Source organism: Vicugna pacos, chromosome 34 (genome assembly GCF_048564905.1).
Source record: "Vicugna pacos chromosome 34, VicPac4, whole genome shotgun sequence".
Taxonomy (NCBI): Eukaryota; Metazoa; Chordata; class Mammalia; order Artiodactyla; family Camelidae; genus Vicugna; species Vicugna pacos.
This window is the reverse complement of record NC_133020.1, coordinates 879,460-898,888: the sequence shown is the minus strand read 5'-3', so window position 1 is coordinate 898,888 and position 19,429 is coordinate 879,460. Positions and strand designations below refer to the sequence as shown.

General features: G+C 52.3%; 2 protein-coding genes across 5 annotated transcripts in view; one reads left to right on the top strand and one right to left on the bottom strand.

Annotated features, from left to right (window-relative positions):
• LOC140691263 (ankyrin repeat domain-containing protein 26-like) overlaps positions 1-2,743 on the bottom strand; it is a 50,214-nt gene extending 47,471 nt beyond the window's left edge. For all 4 annotated transcript variants that reach the window (XM_072954328.1, XM_072954332.1, XM_072954329.1 and 1 more), the window contains exons 1-2: positions 2,678-2,743; positions 1,917-2,220 (exon numbers count right to left, since the gene is read on the bottom strand). In XM_072954328.1, coding sequence (XP_072810429.1) covers positions 1,917-1,986 — 70 coding nt within the window. In that variant the 5' untranslated portion in view covers positions 1,987-2,220; positions 2,678-2,743. The remainder of the gene's footprint in view (positions 1-1,916; positions 2,221-2,677) is intronic.
• On the top strand, positions 2,259-3,985 carry LOC140691265 (uncharacterized). The gene is made up of 2 exons (XM_072954353.1): positions 2,259-2,433; positions 2,739-3,985. The coding sequence occupies exons 1-2, from the start codon at positions 2,259-2,261 to the stop codon at positions 3,653-3,655; spliced, it is 1,092 nt and encodes a 363-aa protein (XP_072810454.1). The 3' UTR covers positions 3,656-3,985.
• Positions 3,986-19,429: the final 15,444 nt, after the last annotated feature.

Below are 19,429 nucleotides of genomic sequence, written 5' to 3'. Positions count from 1 at the left end.
CACACTCCTGGATCTGTACACTCCTGGGCCTTCCCTGGCATGGGCCTTCTCTGGCCTGGGCTTGCACACTACTGGGCCCGCACACTCCTGGATTGCACACTCATGGGCCTGCACACTCCAGGACATGCACAATCTTGAGCCTGAATACACCTGGGCCTGTATACTCCTGATTTTGCACACTCCTGGGGCTGAACACTGCTGGGCCTGCACAGCCCTAGGCCTGTACATTCCTGGGTCTGCACACCACTGTCTCTGCACGCTCCGGAGTCTGCATACGCCTGGGGCTGCACACTCCTGGGCCTGTACACTCCTGGGCCTACACACTCCTGGCGGTGCTCACTGCTTGGCCTGCACACTCCTGGGCCTGCACATTCGAGGGCCTGTCCTCTCCAGGGCCTGCACACTCCTGGGACTGCACACACCTGGGCCTGCATGCTCCTGGACCTGCGCACACCTGGGCCTGCACGAACCTGGGCTTCTACACTCCTGGGCCTGCACACTCCTGTACATGCTCACTCCTGTGACTGTATTATCCTGGGCAAGCACAGTCTTGACCTGCACACCCCTGGCAGGCCCTGCCCTATCCCGGGCCAGCCCCCACTTCGGCCGACCCTCTCATGGACCAGCACACTCCTGGCGCTGCACACTCCAGGGCCTGCTCGCATCTGTCCCTACACACTCCTTGGTCTGCAAACTCCTGGGCCTGCTCCCTCCTGTACCTACACACTCCTGGGCCTGCACATTCCAGGGCATGCCCTCTCCTGGGCCTGCACACTCCAAGGACTGCACACACCTGGGCCTGCTCACTCCTGTGACTGCATACTCCTCGGCCTACAAACTCCTGGTCCTGCACACTCCTTGGCCTGCCCCATTTGGCCCTGCCCTCTCCTGTGATGGCCCTCACCTTTCCTGCACTCTCCTGGGCCTTAACACTACTGGCCCTGCACACTCCTGGGCCTGCACACTTCTGTCCCTGCACACTCCTAGGCCTGCCCTCTCCTGGGCCCGCACAATGCCTCGTCTGCACAGTCCTGGGCCTGCACACTCCTTGGCCTGCACACCAGCCCTCTGTGGGGCCCTTCCTTTGCTGAGTCTGTGCATGAGCTCCCTGTGATGCCAGCCCGCAGAGGTGACAGGTGCAGTAGGTGTTTGTGGTTCTAGAGACATGATGGCTTTCCTAGGAAGCCGGGTCCAGAATGATCCCCACTGCGCCGATGGGGGATTGGGGAGACCCTGAGAAGCAGGTGGCTTGTCCAGGGTGACAGCACTGCTGGCGGGGGAGCCGGGTCTGAAGCCAGCTGTGTCGTCAGAGCTGTGACCCTGGCTGCATCCAGGCCTCCCCAGGGCTATAGGAGGGGCCGAGTTGGTGTCACTGTGTGGACATGGCATGGGGTGGGAAGTGAGCCATCAGCAGCCCAGAGAGGCCCTTGGGGAGCTTTGTGTAAGGAGGAAGCTTGGGGAAGGGGACCCCAGGAAGTGACCTCACTTCCCTGGCAACAGAGCCCAACAGAACTTGGGACCCAGGTCACCAGGCACCCGCTGTGTAGAGAAGGACACTTCTCAACTGACTTGGCTGGTGAACTCAGCTCAGCTCAGACATGTTTTCTTGCATCCCAAGATCCCGAGGTCGCGGCCCCCGGAAAGCCCGCAGCAACGGCCTTTGCCAACAGTGCCGACAGTGGGTCGGTTCTCACCCCAGGCGCCTCTGGCCTTTTGGCCAGAGGGACCGAAAGGTAACACAGGGAGGCCCAGGGCAGGCCCGCCCAGGCCGGGCCACCACTCAGACCCCACCCGGGTGGCCCCACAGCCCCTTCCTGACTGGTGGCGGTGGGGCAGTCATGTTGGGGGGGTCTTGCCTCAAGCAAGAGCAGGCTGAGGAAGGGTCAGAGGCCTGGGGGGCCGATCACGTCACCAACCTGGGTCCAAGCGGGCTGGCTGGGATGTGGAGAACCGGGGCAGGGCCCTGCTGCCCGAGGTGGTGCCCATGCCCTAGGGTGTGTCTCTTGCCTCCCGGGTGACTGAGATGACCAAGGTCCCAGTCTGATCAGGCAGCAGACGGTCGAGTGGGGCAGAAGCAGGAGTGGTCCTGGCCAGGCAGGGCTCTGAGACCTCCGGGCCGGGCCGGCTGCCGGTCACTGTCATTGCAGAGCCAGACACCGCAGGATCCGGGGAACCAGGACACTCATGCCAGCTCCCCAAGTGAGGGGCTGGTGTGCCACACTGTGGAAGGCCAGCACAGGCTCCGGAAGAGTCTGGGTATGAAGGGCTCCCCACCACCACGGCCTCCTACCCAGACATCGCCCAGGTCTCTCCCCAGGATCTTGCCCAGGGCTGAGGGGCAGCTCAGCACCCCCGGCTCTGACCTGGAGCACCGTGCCCACCTCCCGGGGATTCAGGTAGAGGGCCAGGAGCCCCCCGAAGCAGAGCCCAAAGGTGAGAAGGGCAGGGCCGGTGCGGGTGTGTAGGTGAGGGAGGGCGGAGGGCTGGGCCACACAGGGAGGCATCCCCAAAGTCTGCTGTTGGGACCAGAGCAAAGACTGGCCTCAGACCACCTGTCTGGAAGAATTCAGTCACAGAACAAGTGCCTGTGGGCACTTGATCGGTGGGAGCTGTCTGCAAAGCTCTGGGAAGATTTCTGTCCTTGAAAAGGCACGTGGAAAGGGAGGCATGTGGGTACCTTTTTCCAGGTTGTGCCTGAGCACAACCACTAGACTTAAAGCTCTCTCCACATCCAACAGTTACAGGTCCAGAGCAGGCAGGGGCAGGGGAAGACGCCAGAGAACAAAAACAGGACCACCAGGGTCCAGCAGGAGACCGCGAACTCCCTCCAGCTGCTCCTGCTGAACATGAAGATCCTGCTGCTCCAGCTGCATATGAAGAGCCTGCCATTCCTGCTGATCTAGCTGCTCCTGAAGAGCCCGCCGTTCCTGCTGATCTAGCCGCTCCTGAAGAGCCCGCCGCTCCTGAAGAGCCTGCCGCTCCTGCTGATCTAGCCGCTCCTGAAGAGCCTGCCTCTCCTGAAGAGCCTGCTGCTCCTGCTCATCTAGCCGCTCCTGAAGAGCCTGCCGCTCCTGCTGATCTTGGCTCTCCTGAAGAGCCTGCAGCTCCTGCTGATCTTGCCGCTCTTGAACAACCTGCAGCTCCTGAAGAGCCTGCCTCTCCTGCTGATCTAGCCGCTCCTGAAGAGCCCGCCATTCCTGCTGATCTAGCCGCTCCTGAGGAGCCCGCAGCTCCTGAAGAGCCTGCCATTCCTGAAGAGCCTGCCGCTCCTGAAGAGCCCGCCATTCCTGCTGATCTAGCCGCTCCTGAGGAGCCTGCAGCTCCTGAAGAGCCTGCCGCTCCTGCTGATCTTGCCACTCCTGAAGAGCCTGCCGCTCCTGCTGATCTTGCTGCTCCTGAGAAGCCTGCAGTTCCTGCACCTGCACCTGGGCCGCTGGGCAGTGGAGAACCATTTCAGGCATCATCACCCCCTAGGGCTGTGCCCCCTCTGCACCCTCCTACACCTTCTCCAAAATTCCACCATAAATCCCCTCCCCTACCCGAAGTTGACTTCCCTACCCCTGAATTTGCTTTTGTTTTGTTTTTCTTTAGTTTAGTTTATTTGTTTTACATCATTTATGGCATCCTATATTTTTCCATTTTCCACTTCCTTTAATAAAATACAGATTTTTTTCCCTTTTAAATTGTGCATTTCAGGAACATTAAGTGCATTCCCATGCTGTCCGACCATCACTACCATGTAGTTTTATGCTCTTTACGCTATTTATGCCCGTGAAGTACATCCCACCATGGCCTCAAACCCCTCATCTGGACACTCCTGGGCATGCACACTCCTGGGCCTGCACACTCCTGGATCTGGACACTCCTGGGCCTTCCCTGGCATGGGCCTTCTCTGGCCCTGGCTTGCACACTACTGGGCCTGCACACTCCTGGATTGCACACTCATGGGCCTGCACACTCCAGGACATGCACAATCTTGAGCCTGAACACACCTGGGCCTGTATACTCCTGATTTTGCACACTCCTGGGCCTGAACACTGCTGGGCCTGCACAGCCCTAGGCCTGTACAATTCTAGGCCTGCACACTCCTGTCTCTGCACACTCCGGAGTCTGCACACGCCTGGGCCTGCACACTCCTGGGCCTGTACACCCCTGGGCCTGCCCCCTCCTTGGCCTGCACACTCCTCTGTCTGCACACAGCTGGGCCTGCACACTCCTGGGCCTGCAAACTTCAGGGCCTGCACTCTACTTGGCCTGCACACTACTGGGCCTGCTCCCTCCTATGCCTGCACACTCCTGGGCATGCACACTCCTGGGCCTGCACACTCCTGGGCCTGCCCTGTCCCTGGCACCAGCCTCCTTCACCCCAACGGTGCCACTCACACGGCTGCGGCGTCTAGCCAGGAGCCCCCAACCGAAACCCCTCCCGAGGGACCCCCTTGCCGGCCCCCAGGGAAGCAGCGGGGCTCCTCTTACCTGCGAGGCGGAGACGTAGTCCAGCTGCAGCCTGACGTCCAGCTGCCGGGCGTGCAGGGCCAGCGTGCATGAGGGCAGCAGGATGGCCGTGATCGGCTGGAAGCTGCCCCCGGAGCCACTACCGCCCCTTGGGGAAGAGGAGGAGGAAAATCCACGTCAGTGCCAAGAACACAGGACCCGTCCACAGAGGGTCCCTCAGGTGTGACAACCCCAGAGGCGCCCGCAGCCGACCTGGGCTGAGAGCCACTTTTCTCGCGGAAGCTCAAGGACCTATGCTGAGCCTCCCTCTCCCTCCCTAAAGAGGGAAAACCCAGAGGTTTTCTAACTTTGCACTCACTGTCCATGTATCAGCCATGTCTAGTTTACCTCCCCAGCAGGGCAGACCCCCTCCCTGCCTTCCCCACCCTCTGCAGGCGGCTCTCGGGGGCCGGAGGGGCGCCCTTCCTCCCTGAGGCCAGCCCTGCTGGGGCAGCAGGTGTAATAGAAAAGACCAAATCTGACTGCCTATATCTGTTCTTCTTCCTTTAACCCTCTGCTGTTTTCCAGGCTGTCTTACCAGCTCTGCCCCTTTTGTAAAACAATGTTGCCTTCAGCCTGAAATTGACAGGAGAGCCTGTTCTCAAGGCTCTCAGCCTTCAGGATAAGAGCTCTTTTCCTCTCCTATACACACAACAAGCTGCAGAACAGAAAGTAACATTTGTTTTGTTAGAGGTTTTACAGGGGCCCCATGAGCTGACCCACAACTGCAAAAACAAAGAATTCCTGCACCAAGGACTTTGCACCAACCACCCACAACCCCTCTCCTTTCGAGTGTAAAAGGAGCCTGAAGTCTCACTCGGAGAAGGTGGCTCTCCAGGATATTAGCCTGCCATCTTCTCGGTCAGCTGGCTTTCCAAATAAACTCACTATTCTTTACCCCGACACCGCGTCTCCCGATTTCTTGGCCTGTCGTGCGACTTGCGGAATGAGTGTGGACTTGGAAACACAGGGAAGGAAAGCCAAGTCAGGACTCTCACCCTCTGCCTCTGCTCAGAATACCACCAAGGGGTTGCTGGGACAGTGGACGGAAAACTGAGGCTGCAACACGACCATGAGCACTGGGCCTGGGTGGGAGAGATGGCGGGTGCTGTCCGAAGCGCACCCGGCCTCCTTCCGAGTCACATCACACCCACGTCCCCAGACCCAGGGAGGCCTGGAGCCCCACACAGCAGAGCGCCTCCAAACCTGCAGATGCCCAGTGACCGGTCCACTGTGCACCCTCTGGCGCCCTCCTCCCCGCTCCTCCTCCTTCTGCCCCGCTGGCTCAGCCCTGGTCCCACCACATCCTCACCCAGGGCCAGCACTGCTGCAGGAACACCCTCGGCAGGCCGCCCAGCCTCACGCCCTCAGGTCCGCACACCTGGTTGGTGCAGCTCTGCCCCTTTCCAGCCCTCACCACCGACTCTCCAACCGCCTGCTCTCCCGGCCTCCGCCCCCAATCCTAGAGAGCGCCTCCTCTGGTCACGGCATCCTGCCCTCTAGGGTCGACAGGGCCTGCACATTCCTGGGCCTGCACACAACTAGGCCTGCACACTCTTGGACCTGCGCACTCCTGGACCTACGCACACCGGGGCCTGCAGGAACCTGGGCCTGTACACTCCCGGGCCGGTTCCGTATTGAATCTGCACACTTCTGGGCCTGCACGCCCCTGGACCTGCGCACACCTGGGCCTGCACGAACGTTGGCCTGTACACTCCTGTATCTGCTCACTCCTGTGACTGCATACTCCTGGGCCTGCAAACTCCTGGGCCTGTACACCCCTGGGCCTGCCCTGGCCTGGGCTTACATACTACTTGGCCTGCACACTGCTCGAACTGCACACTCATGGGTCTGCACACAACAGGACCTGCACAATCTTGGGCATTAACACACCTTGGCCTGTATACACCTGATTCTGTACACTCAAGGGCCTGAACACTGCTGGGCCTGCACACTCTTGTACCTGCTCCCTCCTGTGACTGCATACTCCTGGGCATGCAAACTCCAGGTCCTGCACAATCCTGGGACTGCCCCATTTGGCCCTGCCCTCTGCTGTGATGGCCCTCACCTGTCCAGCACACTCCTGGGCCTTAACACTACTGGTCCTGCACACTCTTGGGCATGCACACTTCTGACCCTGCACACTCCTGGGCCTGCCTTCTCCTGGGCCTGCCCGCAACTCGGCCGGCCCTCCCCTGGACCCACACACCCTTGGGCCTGCACACTGCTGGGCCTGCTCTCACTTGTGCCTGCACACACCTGGGCCTGCACACTCCTGGGCCTGCACACTCCTGTACCTGCTCCCTCCTGTGACTGCATACTCCTGGGCAAGCACAGTCTTCGGCCTACACACCACTGGCCCTGCCGTATCCCAGGCCAGCACCCCCTCGTCCGACCCTCTCACAAACCTGCACACTCCTGGGGCTGCACACTCCACGGCCTGCACACATCTATCCTTACACACTCCTTGCCTGCAACCTCCTGGGCCTCCTCCCTCCTGTACCTACACACTCCTGGGCCTGCACAACCCAGGGCCTGCAGACTCCTGGACCTGTGCACACCTGGGCCTGCACAAACATTGGCCTGTACAATCCTGGGCTTCCACACTCCTGTACCTGCTCCCTCCTGTGACTACATACTCCTCGGCCTGCAAACTCCTGGTCCTGAACACTCCTGGGCCTGAACACTACTGGCCCTGCACACTCTTGGGCCAGCACACTTCTGGCCCTGCACACTCCTGCGCCTTCCAATTCCTGGGCCTGCCCTCAATTCGGCCGGCCCTATCCTGGACCTGCACACTCTGGGCCTGCACACTACTGGGACTGCTCCCACTTGTGCCTGCACACACGTGGGTCTGCACACTCCTCGGTCTGCTGCCTCCTGTGCCTGCACACTCCTGGGCATGCACACGCCTGGGCGTGCCCTCTGCTTGGTGGGCACGGTCCTGGGACTCCCCATTCCTGCGCCTGAACACCCTTGGACCTGCCCTTTCTTGGGCCTGCACACTCTGGGGCCTGAAGTCCCCGGGTTCTGCACACTACAGGGACTGCACACTCCTGGGCTTGCACACTGCTGGGTCTGCACAGCCCTGGGCCTGCACACTCCTGTCTCTGCACACTCCGGTGTCTGCACACTCCTGGGCCTGTACACTCCTGGACCTGCCCTGGACTGGGCCTGTACCCTCATTTGCCTGCACACTCCACGGCCTGCACACCCCTGGGCCTCCACACTCCTGGCCCAGCACACTCCTGGGGATGCACACTGCTTGGTCTGCACAGTCCTGGGCCTGCACATTCCAGGGATTGTCCTCTCCAGGGCCTGCACACTCCTGGGCCTGCACCCTCCTTGTCCTGCACACTCCTCTGTCTGCAAACTCCTGGGCCTGCACACGCCTGGGCCTGCAAACTCCAGGGCCTGCACACACCTGGGCCTGCATATTCCTTTTCCTGCACACTCCTCTGTCTGCACACTTCTGTGCCTGTACACCCCTGGACCTACACAATGTTGGGCCTGCACACAACTGGGCCTGTATACCCCTGGACCTGCACAATCCTGTGACTGATCCCTCCTGTGTCTGCACACTCCTAGGGCTGCACAATGCTGGGCCTGCCCTCTCCTGGGCCCGCACAAACCCTCGTGGGCACACTCCAGGGCCTGCACACTCCTGGGCCTTCCCTCTCCTTGGACTGCCCCCAATTTGGCCGGCCACTCCTGGACCTGCACACTCCTGGGCCTGCACACTCCTGGGCCCGCACAATCCCTCGTCTGCACACTCCTGGGCCTGCACTCTTCTGGGCCTTCCCTCTCCTGGGCCTGCCCCCAATTAGGCCGGCCCTCTCCTGGACCTGTACATTCTTGGGCCTTCACATTACTGGGCCTGCTCCCACTTGGGCCTGCACACACCTGGGACTGCACACTCCTCGGCCTGCTCCCTCCTGTGCCTGCACACTCCTGGGCATTCACACTCCTGGCCATGCACACTCCTGGGCCTGCACACTCCTGGCCCTGTACACTCCTGAGCCTGTACACTCCTGCACCTGTTCCCTCCTTTACCTGCACACTGCTGTGCCGACACTCTCCCGGGCCTGTACTCTCCTGGGCCTTCCCTGGCCTGGGCCTGCACCCTCCTTGGCCTGCACACTCCTCTGTCTGCACACTCCTGGGCCTGCACAATCCTGGGCATGCACTCTCCTGGGCTTGCCCTCTGCATGGCATGCACTGTCCTGGGCCTCCACATTCCTGTGCCTGAACACCCTTGGGCCTGCCCTCTCCTAGGCCTGCACACTCTGGGGCCTGCCCTCACCTGGTTCTGCACACTACTGCGATTGCACACTCCTGAGACTGCACACTGCTGGGCCTGCACAGCACTTGGCCTGTATAATCCTGGGCATGCACACTCCTGTGTCTGCACTCTCTGGAGTCTGCACACGCCTGGGCCTGCACACTTCTGGGCCTGTACACTCCTGGGCCTACACACACACGGGCCTGTACACTCCTGGCCGGCCCACTCGTGTGCCTCCTCCCTCCTGTGTGTGCACACTCCTGGGCCTGTACACACCTGCACCTGTTCCCTCCTTTACCTACACACTGCTGTGCCGAATCTCTCCCAGGCCTGCACACTCCTGGGCCTGTTCCGTCTTGTGTCTGCACACCTCTGGGCCTGCACACTCCAGGGCCTGAACACACCTGGGCCTGCACGAACCTGGGCCTCTTCACTCCTGGGCCTGCCCTCTCCTGGGCCGGCACGAACCTGGGCCTGTACACCCCTGGGCCTGCCCTGGCCTGGGCCTGCACCCTCCTCTGTCTGCACACACCTGGGCCTGCTCAGCCCTGGGCCTGTACACTCCTGTGCCTGCACACTCCTGTCTCTGCACACTCCAGTGTCTGTACACTCCTGGGCTTGCCGTGGCCTGGGCCTGCACCCTCCTCTGTCTGCACACTTCTGGGCCTGCACAGCCCTGAGCCTGTACATACATGGGCCTGCCCTGGTCTGGGCCTACAATCTACTGGGCCTGCACACTCCTCTGTCTGTACACTCCTGGGCCTGCAAACTCCTGGGCCTGCACATTCCAGGGCCTGCTGACTCCTGTGTCTGCACACTCTTGGGACTGCCTTTGCCTGGGCCCACACAATCCCTCGTCTGCACACTCCTGGGCCTGCACGCTCCTGGGCATGCCCTCTCCTGGGCCTACACTCTCTTTGGCCTGCACACGCCGGGGCCTGCACACCCCTGGACCTGTACAGTCCTCGGCCTGCCCTGGCTTGGGCCTGCACACTAATGGGCCTGAACACTCCTGGGAATGCACCCTCCTGGGCCTGCACACTCCTCTGTCTGCACACTCCTGGGCCAGCCACATTTGGCGCTGCCCTCTCCTACGAAGGCCTTCACCTGTTCTGCACACTCCTGGGCCTGACACTACTGGCCCTGCACACACTTGGGCCTGCACACACCTGAGCCTGCACACTCCTGGACTTGCGCAAACCTGGGCCTGCACGAACCTGGGCCGGTACACTCCTGGGCCTGCCCCATTTGGCTCTGCCCTCTCCTATGAGGGCCCTAACCTGTCCTGCACACTCCTAGGCCTGCACACTTGTGTACCTCCTCCCTCCTGTGCCTGCACACTCCTGGGCATGCACACTCATGGGCCTGCCCTCTGCATGGCGTGCACGGTACTGGGACTCCCCATTCCTGCACCTGAACACTCTTGGGCCTGCCCTCTCCTGGGCATGCACACTCTGGAGCCTGCCCTCACCTGGTTCCACACACTACTGGGACTGCATACTACTGGGCCTGCACACTGCTGGGCCTGCACAGCACTTCGCCTGTAAACACTTGGGCCTGAACATACCTGTCTCAGCACACTCTGGTGTCCTCCCGGCCTCCTTCCGAGTCACATCACACCCACGTCCCCAGACCCAGGGAGGCCTGGAGCCCCACACAGCAGAGCGCATCCAAACCTTCAGATGCCCAGTGACCGGTCCACTGTGCACCCTCTGGTGCCCTCCTCCCTGCTCCTCCTCCCCGCTCGTCCTCCTTCTGCCCCGCTGGCTCAGCCCTGCTCCCACCACATCCCCACCCAGGGCCAGCACAGCGGCAGGAACACCCTCGGCAGGCCGCCCAGCTTTCCTGCAAGTACAATGTAAGATACTGACCAACTTCTGCAATCACTCTACAGTGACACTTCTATATTATTTTGTAAAATATTGGCTTTTGAAATAGCTGACTACAGAGTCCTACCAAAATAGAAATCCGCAAAAGACATTATCAGATGAAATAAAGCAATTCGCTCACCTCACAGCCAGGGGTAACGCTGTGGCCCCAGACATGAGGGGCACGTGTAGAACATTTCTCTCCGATGGTGCTGGGAGGGAAGCACACCGACCAGCCTCAGGGTCTCAGGGTCACGGTTATCACTTCGACAGGAACAGTCACAAGCTTCACGGTTGAAAGAATAAAACAAAGTTTGACATAAAGTGTTGAGTTTTATGTTTGTGGGGTTTTTTATTTTCCATACTATGGTTAAAGATCCTTGAAACTAAAAATTCATTCATTTTTTAGATCATAGTACAGTGTATTTCAGAAGGGTCATTCAATAAAGATGTATTGAATTTCATTTAATAATTTTAAAAGATAAAACATTTTTAGCTTTTCAACTAAGGATGAAAAGAACTGATGTATCAGATTCCCTACTGTACTGCCTTATATCTAGGGACCATCAAGGTTAGAATATTGTTTCTATATTTAAGTTCATAATTAACTTTTCTGTGCTGTATGGATTAATATTTCCTTCCTGTTGATGACTCAAATTTGCAATAAAAACCAATAAGCTTAATAAGCTTCCTAAATTCAGTATATCATATATTTAGTTACAAATGACACGCATCCAGACATTCCAGTTTTGCAAATATTTTTAAATAGTTGAATCACAGAACTATATACATATATATAAAGTTTTTTTTATTGAAGTATGGTCAATTTACAATGTTGAGTCAGTTTCTGGTGTACAGCATCATGTTTCAGTCATCCATATACATACATAAGTTCCTTTTTATTTTCTTTAGTTACTATAAGATATGATTATAGTTCCCTGTGCTATACAGTAGAAAACTGTTTATCTATTGTGTGTATAATAAATAGTATCTGTAAACCTCAAACTTCCATTTTATCCCTTCCCACCCGTTCCCCCTCTGGTAGCCGAAGTTTGTTTTCTATGTCTGTGGGTCTGTTTCTGTTTTGTAAGTAAGTTCATTTATGTCTTTTAAAAAGATACTTTTGAATTTCATTTACCATCTGCCTTATTTCTTTTGAATTGATTTTTTGTTTTTTTATCTATGATACTATACGTGAAGAGTGCAAGTATCCTTATTCATTGCACTTCCTCAAAGAATGCAAAAATAAAATTTGAAGAAAGGGAAACACGATTTGAGAAGACCTTCAAAGCCATCCAAGACAAAGAACACGTGCCACTTACCAGCTGTAGTATATTTTAGCAGCATTTCAAATTAAAGAAGTGAAAGAAAGAGAAAAATAACGTCAAATATTCAGATTCAAATAGAAGACTAATGTTACAGGACAATTTTTGATTAGCTATATGATGATTAAATCTTTAACAAAAATACATCTTATTTGGTTAAGTTCACCTTTTTAAGGGAACACAATTATCATGGATCACAGAATTCCATCCCAGCTGTGAAAAATGTTTTACACAAAATTTGACATAAACACCAAATAAATGTTTGCCACTGTTTTCATTACTGAAATTGTTGTTGCTAATTTTTAGCCAAAGTGGTTATTTTATATATACTATTTATTAAGAAGAAAAATCATTCACATTAGGTTTAAATTTATGCTCTAAAAGATGGCTTGGAACAGACTGAGGCATTACTTGCACATAGAAATTCTCTAAGTATTCTTCAGTGGAGCCGTAACACTGAGCAGGAGGAGGACTTGAGTAACTGGCTAGTTTTCCTGCCAAAATGGGACGTTTAGTGCAATGGATGACGCTCACAAGGAAATGTGATGATAATGACAATGATAAACCACCCAGCCACCCCAGTGCAGGACAGGCTCACACACCAAATAAGGCTTCAAATAGCCGTGTCTGGACCAGGAGCACCCCAGGGTTCTTCAGGTCCCCAGGAGCTTCCACCCTTGGTGGGAGATTCTTCCCCTGAGATGGTGTAACCATCTCCAGGGACTCTCAACTGACCACTGAACACCTGGGCCGGGCCTCACACAGTGGCCAAGCACTGCGCAGACAGAGCAGAGCTGCTGGGTGGGCCCTGCCCAACCCAACAGGACTCATCCCAACCCGACCTCAGCTTCAGCCCACTCATCCCAGCCCGGACCATCCCCAGGTCAGGCCCATGGCCTGGCTGTCCAATCTGGAACTCACAGAGCCCCGCCCACCCCATCCCGTTCCCCTGAGGACCATTTCCCACCTTCCCACTCCCTGGCCCTCCCCAGAGCCCTGGTTGGGCCCAGCCGGCTCCGAGTTTACAGGGGTTTGCAGTGCTCTGACTCATTTCTTTTGGCACCAGAACCCTTTGGCCTTGGGAACGCCAGGAGAGGATGCTGTCGACTCTTCCCTTAGAAACAAGTGCTTGGGCTTGAGCCTGGAAGGCAGGAGGCCAGGCTTGGGGTGCGAGGGCTACATGGCTGCCAAACTGAGTCTAAAGGGGGGTGTCTGTTTCCCCTCAGCATGCTGGGGCGGGAACTGGGGACTTCACTGACCGGTGACCCCGTAACCTCCAGGCATGAGGAGTAATTCCTGCCATTTAATGAAGAGGAAAAAGATTCAGAAATTGTCTTCAAGGGTCATGACTGGGGCTCTAAAGGGGCCCCACAGTTCAAGGTCCTTGAGGCCCTAAGTCTGAACTTTTGAATCTACCTCAATTTTGAAGCTCATATCGTGTGCACTGCCTGGCCACTCTGGCCCAAACTGTGTGACCCCGGTTTCCGTCTCTAAAGAAACTTGTTTTATTCATTTAAAAAGACACATGGCAGAGGGGGAGTACAGCTCAGTGTTAGAGTGCATGCTCAGCATGCACAAGGCCCTGGGTTCAGTCCCTAGTAGTTCTGTTAAAAAACAAAACCAAACAAAACCACACTGCTTTAAGTAATGTACTAGATCCCCCCGATGGGGCGTGATGTCAGTGCTACATGGCTCTGCTGATGGAGACGAAGCTGGCTCGGTCACATCTAATATCCCCTCGGCTGGCTTTTATGGCCACTTTTTAGTGCAGACCTCTTCATGTTCAGTCAAAACCTGCGGGCTATTCTTTTGTAATCACCAGTGTAATCAACTGAGATAACGGGGAATGGCTAAAACTAGCAAATGAAACGTTATTAACTGGATATTCAAAAGGCCTGGAAATTCTAGCCCATAGATATGAATTACAAAGAAGAAAAAGTTCCTTTATAATAGAGACTTGAAGGACAGAGACCACTGTAGCCAAAGACTAAAGTTAGCATCACTAATAATGGGACAAATGGACTGCTGGCCCATCAATTTCATGAAAACAAAGCAGCAGACTATCTTACATAGAGACTATGTTATTTATCAAAGTTGTGCATAATTCAAACCCTGGATCCAAGACAGAGAAAGAGTATTTTGGGGGGTGGCGGGAGGGTATAGCTTAGTGGCAGAGTGCATGCTTAGCATGCATAAAGTCCTGGGCTCAAGCCCCAGTATCTCCATTTAAATAAATAAACAAATAAATAAATCCAAACACCTCACCCCCCCAAAATAAAATTAAAAATTAAAGAAAGAACATTTCAGGACAGTGGGGAAAATTTTAACATGGACTACACTGTAAATCAGCATATATATATATATATATATATATATATATACACACACACACACACACACACAATATATAATTTCTATAATGTGGATTTTTACATAAGAAAATGCCCTTGTCTTGACAAGAAATGTGCTGAACTATGTAGTGTTGATGTCTATAATTTACTTACAAACAGCTCACAACTCCCTCAAATGAAACTCTATTTTCTTTATATATACAGTCAATGTGATACAGGTAAACAGTTGGTTCTCAGTAAAGGACATCCAGAATTCTTTGTACTTTTCTATAGTTCTGAGTGTTAATGGAAAGGAGAGGAAGTACTAGTGGATCAGGTAGCTGGTAAAAAAGTAACTTATTGGAGGGAAAACAAGTGCCACCTACCCCCTAGTGAGGACTCTCCTTATTGGGATTTCTAAGTCATCCCACCCCACGCCCCACACACTCACATCATTTCTTTGGCTGGAAGTTCAATGTGGTAGTTAAAGAAGTAGACAGAGCGGCACAGGAACTGTGTCCAATTTAAGAGTATTAGAGAGAAGCCTGTATAACTACACAAACTTATTTCAAACTCATAAAACTGTACAAACTTATAGAATAAACAAGCAGGACTTAAATTGCTGGCCCAGGAAGTACAACCATCCAAAACTTTGACTTGTAAAGATACATGCACCCAAGTGCACATAGCAGAACTGTTTACAACAGCCAAGAAATGGAAGCAAATTAAATGTCCATTGACAGATGACTGGATAAAGAAGTTGTGGTATTTATACAATGGAATACTAATCAGCTGTAAAAAAAAAATGAAATAATGCCATTTGCAGCAACATGGAAGGACCTCGAGATTATCATAATAAGTGAAGTAAGTCAGAGAAAGATAACTATCATATATTACTTACATGTATAATCTAAAAAAATTATACAAATGAACTTATTTACAAAACAGAAACAAACTCACAGACAGAAAACAAATTTAAGAGATACCAAAGGGGAAAGGGGGGAGGGATAAATTTGGAATTTGGGATTAACAGATACACACTACTACATACAAAATAGATGAAAAATAAGGACCTGGAACTAGATTCAGTATCTTATAATAACCTATAATGGAAAAGAATCTGAAAAAGAATATATGTAATGTGTAACTGAATCATTTTGTTGTACCCCTGAAACACTGTATAAGTCAATTATACTTGATTAAACATAAATTTTTAACAGGCAGAAGAAAAAGGGGTGTGAGTGAAACACCACACACCTGGAAGAATCACTAGGCTTGTGGAAACCAATCTCGAAAGAGTTCATGTGCCAGGCACACCTGTATCCTCAGCCTCCAGGAAACGCTGTGCTTCCAAAGGTGTGCGATGCCTCAAGTCTCATCCTGCCCTGCTTCCTCTCCATCTCAGCTGCTTCCCGCCCTTCAGAGGTGCACAACCCCCTTTTGCTTCCATCTCATCCTCTATCAATTCTCTCCAAATTGATACCCACGTTTGATCCGACTCCTATCAAAGTGCTGTCAAGATTTCTTTGTAGATATCGAGTATTTTAAAATTTCCATTAAAAAAGGCACTACAATAGCTAAAACAATGTTTAAAACAAATTATCTGCCTGCCGAAGTGTAGCTATCATCATATAGCTATAGTCAGCAGGACGATGCGGTGTTGGCAGATACAGTGTAAAATGCAGAGCTGTAAAGCCTTCAGGGAAAAAAACCCAGGATACTATCTTTGGGAACAAGGGCTAATACATCCTGAGAACTGTCACCAAAAGGTAGATACAGAAAAGAAAATTGGACCTCATCTAAAGTAAAACCTTAAAAAAAATTGTTTCTTGATGAGAAAGTTACTTAGATTTATTTACTCATATATTACTGTTTAACGGAGGTGCTGGGGATTGAACTCAGATTGTCTCCCTGCATGCTTAGTACGCAGGGAGACAATCTGAGAGTCCTCAACTGACTAAAGACAGAGTTCCCATAGGACCCAGGAGTTCCCCCCCTAGGGATGCACCCAAGAGCAATGAAACATACGTCCACACAAAAACTTGCACGTGAGTGTTCACAGCATCTTTGCCTGTAACAGCCAAAAGCTGGAACAACACATTTCTTTCAACAGGTGAATGGACAAATAAGCTTTGATACATTCATACTATAAACTATCACCTGTAAGTAAAAATAAACTATTGACAGAAGTAACAATCTGAATGAACCTCCAGAGAATTATGTATCTCCCTTGCACCAAGGGCTGCATGCAAGTCAAACATCATTTCCAGGTTTGGCCAGCAGAGGGGAGCAAAGGGTAGCGGAGCCAGTGCTAAGGAGGGGTAGGCAGTGTCTCTTGACAGTCTTTCTGGAGGTAAAAATCAGCAGGCAGGTAGCAGGAAGTCCAGAATGCCGCAATCAGGAGAGAAATTACTCACACAGACAGTGACCCAGAATGAACATTAGGCTGAGGAGGCAGTGGAAAGGTTTAGCCACAGTTCACAGTGAGTACCTGTTGTAGAGACGTGAGCAACTAGACCTCAGACCGCTCCTCCCAGCCTGTCTGCAGCCTGTAGACTCACTCATTAAAGTCACAGGCACCTGCTGTCCACGCTCGGAGCTGCTCACACTTCCTGTCATGCAACCAGCAGAGGCTAAGGGTCCACAACCAGCCATGTTGAGGAGAGAGTGGGGTCTGGGCACCAAATGCAAACACAGTCAGTGAGAGCACTCAGACATGTGCCAACTAAACACTGACAGAGCCAACCTACACATGATGTGGCTTCGTATTTTTCTTCTGTCCTTCAGAAGGGAAACACTGCTTAGTTGTGGAAACACTGTATGACTTTGAAATTAGACAAACATGACTCTACGAATTGTTAGCTATGTGGCTCTCAGCTACTTAACTTTACTGAGCCTCAGTCTCTCCATCAGGACAACTAGAAATAAGGATTCTTACTCACAAATCGGCTGCAAAAAAACGACACGAGGTATTGAACCTGCCTGGCAAAGAGCTTAGCAACTGGTAGCTACTCTGTCAACACCACTCCCTGTTCTGTCTCCCTCTTTGATCAGGGAAGATCACACATGATGACTCTTGCTAATTCCGAATATAAAGTCTCACTGTCTCGTAAAAGCATAACTAACATGAATTGAGAGGTCATGGTGTTGGGTACCGTATTAAGTTTTCACAAGTATTATCTCATTTAATTCTCATAACAACCCTACAAGAAAGGTACTTTTATCATGATCTCTATTTTACAAATAAGGATATTGAGGCTCTACAAGTGGACCTGGCTTTCCTAGTCTTCTCAGGTAGGTAGTAAATAATGAAGAGGGATTGAGAACTAGGTAACTGGGTTCTAGAACGTATACACGTGACACTACACACTCCGTTTTTGAGTACAGATATTTAACCAAATATTTAGAAATTTAAGGGAAAAAATAGAACTAAGAAAACTGATTTTGCAACATGCTTAAATGCTGGTACTAGTGACACAGGATCACCTCTTCTACTGGGTATTTAGGGTGAAAGTTCAGTGTTTAATGAAATACATGAAAACAGACCCAGTCACTGACATTCCACTCACAGCGCTTTCATAAAAGGAAAAAGACAATTGTACTTTGGAAGAAAGTAAGCTGTAAGATTTAAAACTATTACATCACTAAGGAAAGCTCCTTTGGTCTTTCTAGGAAAACGTTTTCTCCCCTTTGCTTCACACTGAAGGGGAACATGGCATAAGAACCCCACTTCTTTCTCAGTGGATGCCTAAAACACAATCACAGTGCTGGTTACATACACTAGTCATGCCGAAGGCTTTTTATAAATACTGGTTTTCGGGATCTGCTGACTCAGAACCTCTGGGGGAGGACTGCCTGAAAATCTCCCCAAAGCCATTCTGATACATCAGTCTTGATGACCAGGGACTGGATTCCAGACGGGGACATGGTTCCTTGGCCTCTAACCTCCCTCTCCAAAGGGGAGAGGCAGAGAGTGGACAGGATCTGGGAATTGGGGAAGGTGCAGAGACATGTCTGCCTACATTTCTTGCCTTAGACAGACTCTGGCAGATGCTGGATGAGGGGCCGGAAACTGCTGCCCCGTGAGCCCCCATGGCTGTAAAGACAGGCAAGCAGGTCCAGACCAGAACTTCCCTTTACAAGTGGGGAGAAGGGCCTGGAGGCCACTATCTACATGCCACTCACGTTAGATTGGTTTGAAAATGAGAAGCCTGAACAAGGCCCAAAGGACTAAAAAGACCCGTGCTTCTGGCCTCCACCTATTTTTCAGACTTATTTCACTTTCTAGGAAACTCTTGCATGTCTCTGAAATTTCATAAGCTCAAATCCTATCCCTTCGACATGGAAATATGACACCATCCTGCCCAACACACGAACTTGACTTTCTCTCCTTTCTTTTCCTCTCTCTCCTCCTGCCTTTCGCATCCTCTCCAAATAATTCAAAACTACCTTTTAAAATTCATTTCAAATGAGCTTTTCAAATAACCCTTCCTTGCCAGACCGCTCCACAATCAAACACAGGTGTTCCTCTTTTAATTACTCATCTCACCACTTTTCTTCATACCCAAGAGTCTCGTGTTAACACATTTATTGGTGGGAATCTGTTTAATTTCTGCCTCCACCATGCAAATCTAGGCTTTCTGAGAGAACTGAGTCTGAGTCCATTTGCTCCCTGCTCTCCAAACCTAACCAGGTGTCTTTCTTTAATTACACGCTCAAACCCTCTGCTGAATGAATAAAATTAAAGAAAGACTATTTCAGAGTATCCCTTTTTTCCTTCCTCCATGGCAGAAATTTATTTCATTCACTTACTCAATAAAATGTTTTGAATTCCTCCAATGTGTCAAGGCCTGTGAGAATTAAATGATAAATAAGAGAGACTCTTTCCTCAAGGTCCTTCGAAGTTACTGGGGGATAAAACGTATGTATTCAGGTAACCATTATGAGCCGACGAAAGGAACCACACACTTTTTTGCTACTATGGTTGAATTTCAGTCCTCTGCAGTTGTCGATGTGCCTGCTCCTGTGAGAAGACGTTAGGTGAACTCCTGAGTCAACTGGATTTGAAGCCTCTGGTTCTATCATGGTGGCCTTGCTTGACAGCGTCTAAACCATCTGGGCAGCAGCCTC

What these genes read in the sequence shown, in the direction of transcription:
- LOC140691265 (XM_072954353.1), top strand. Translation starts at nt 2,259, where the DNA reads ATGAAGGGCTCCCCACCACCACGGCCTCCTACCCAGACATCGCCCAGG. An exon ending in CCCCGAAGCAGAGCCCAAAG is followed by an intron (nt 2,434 to 2,738) that starts GTGAGAAGGGCA and finishes CACATCCAACAG; the next exon opens with TTACAGGTCCAGAGCAGGCA.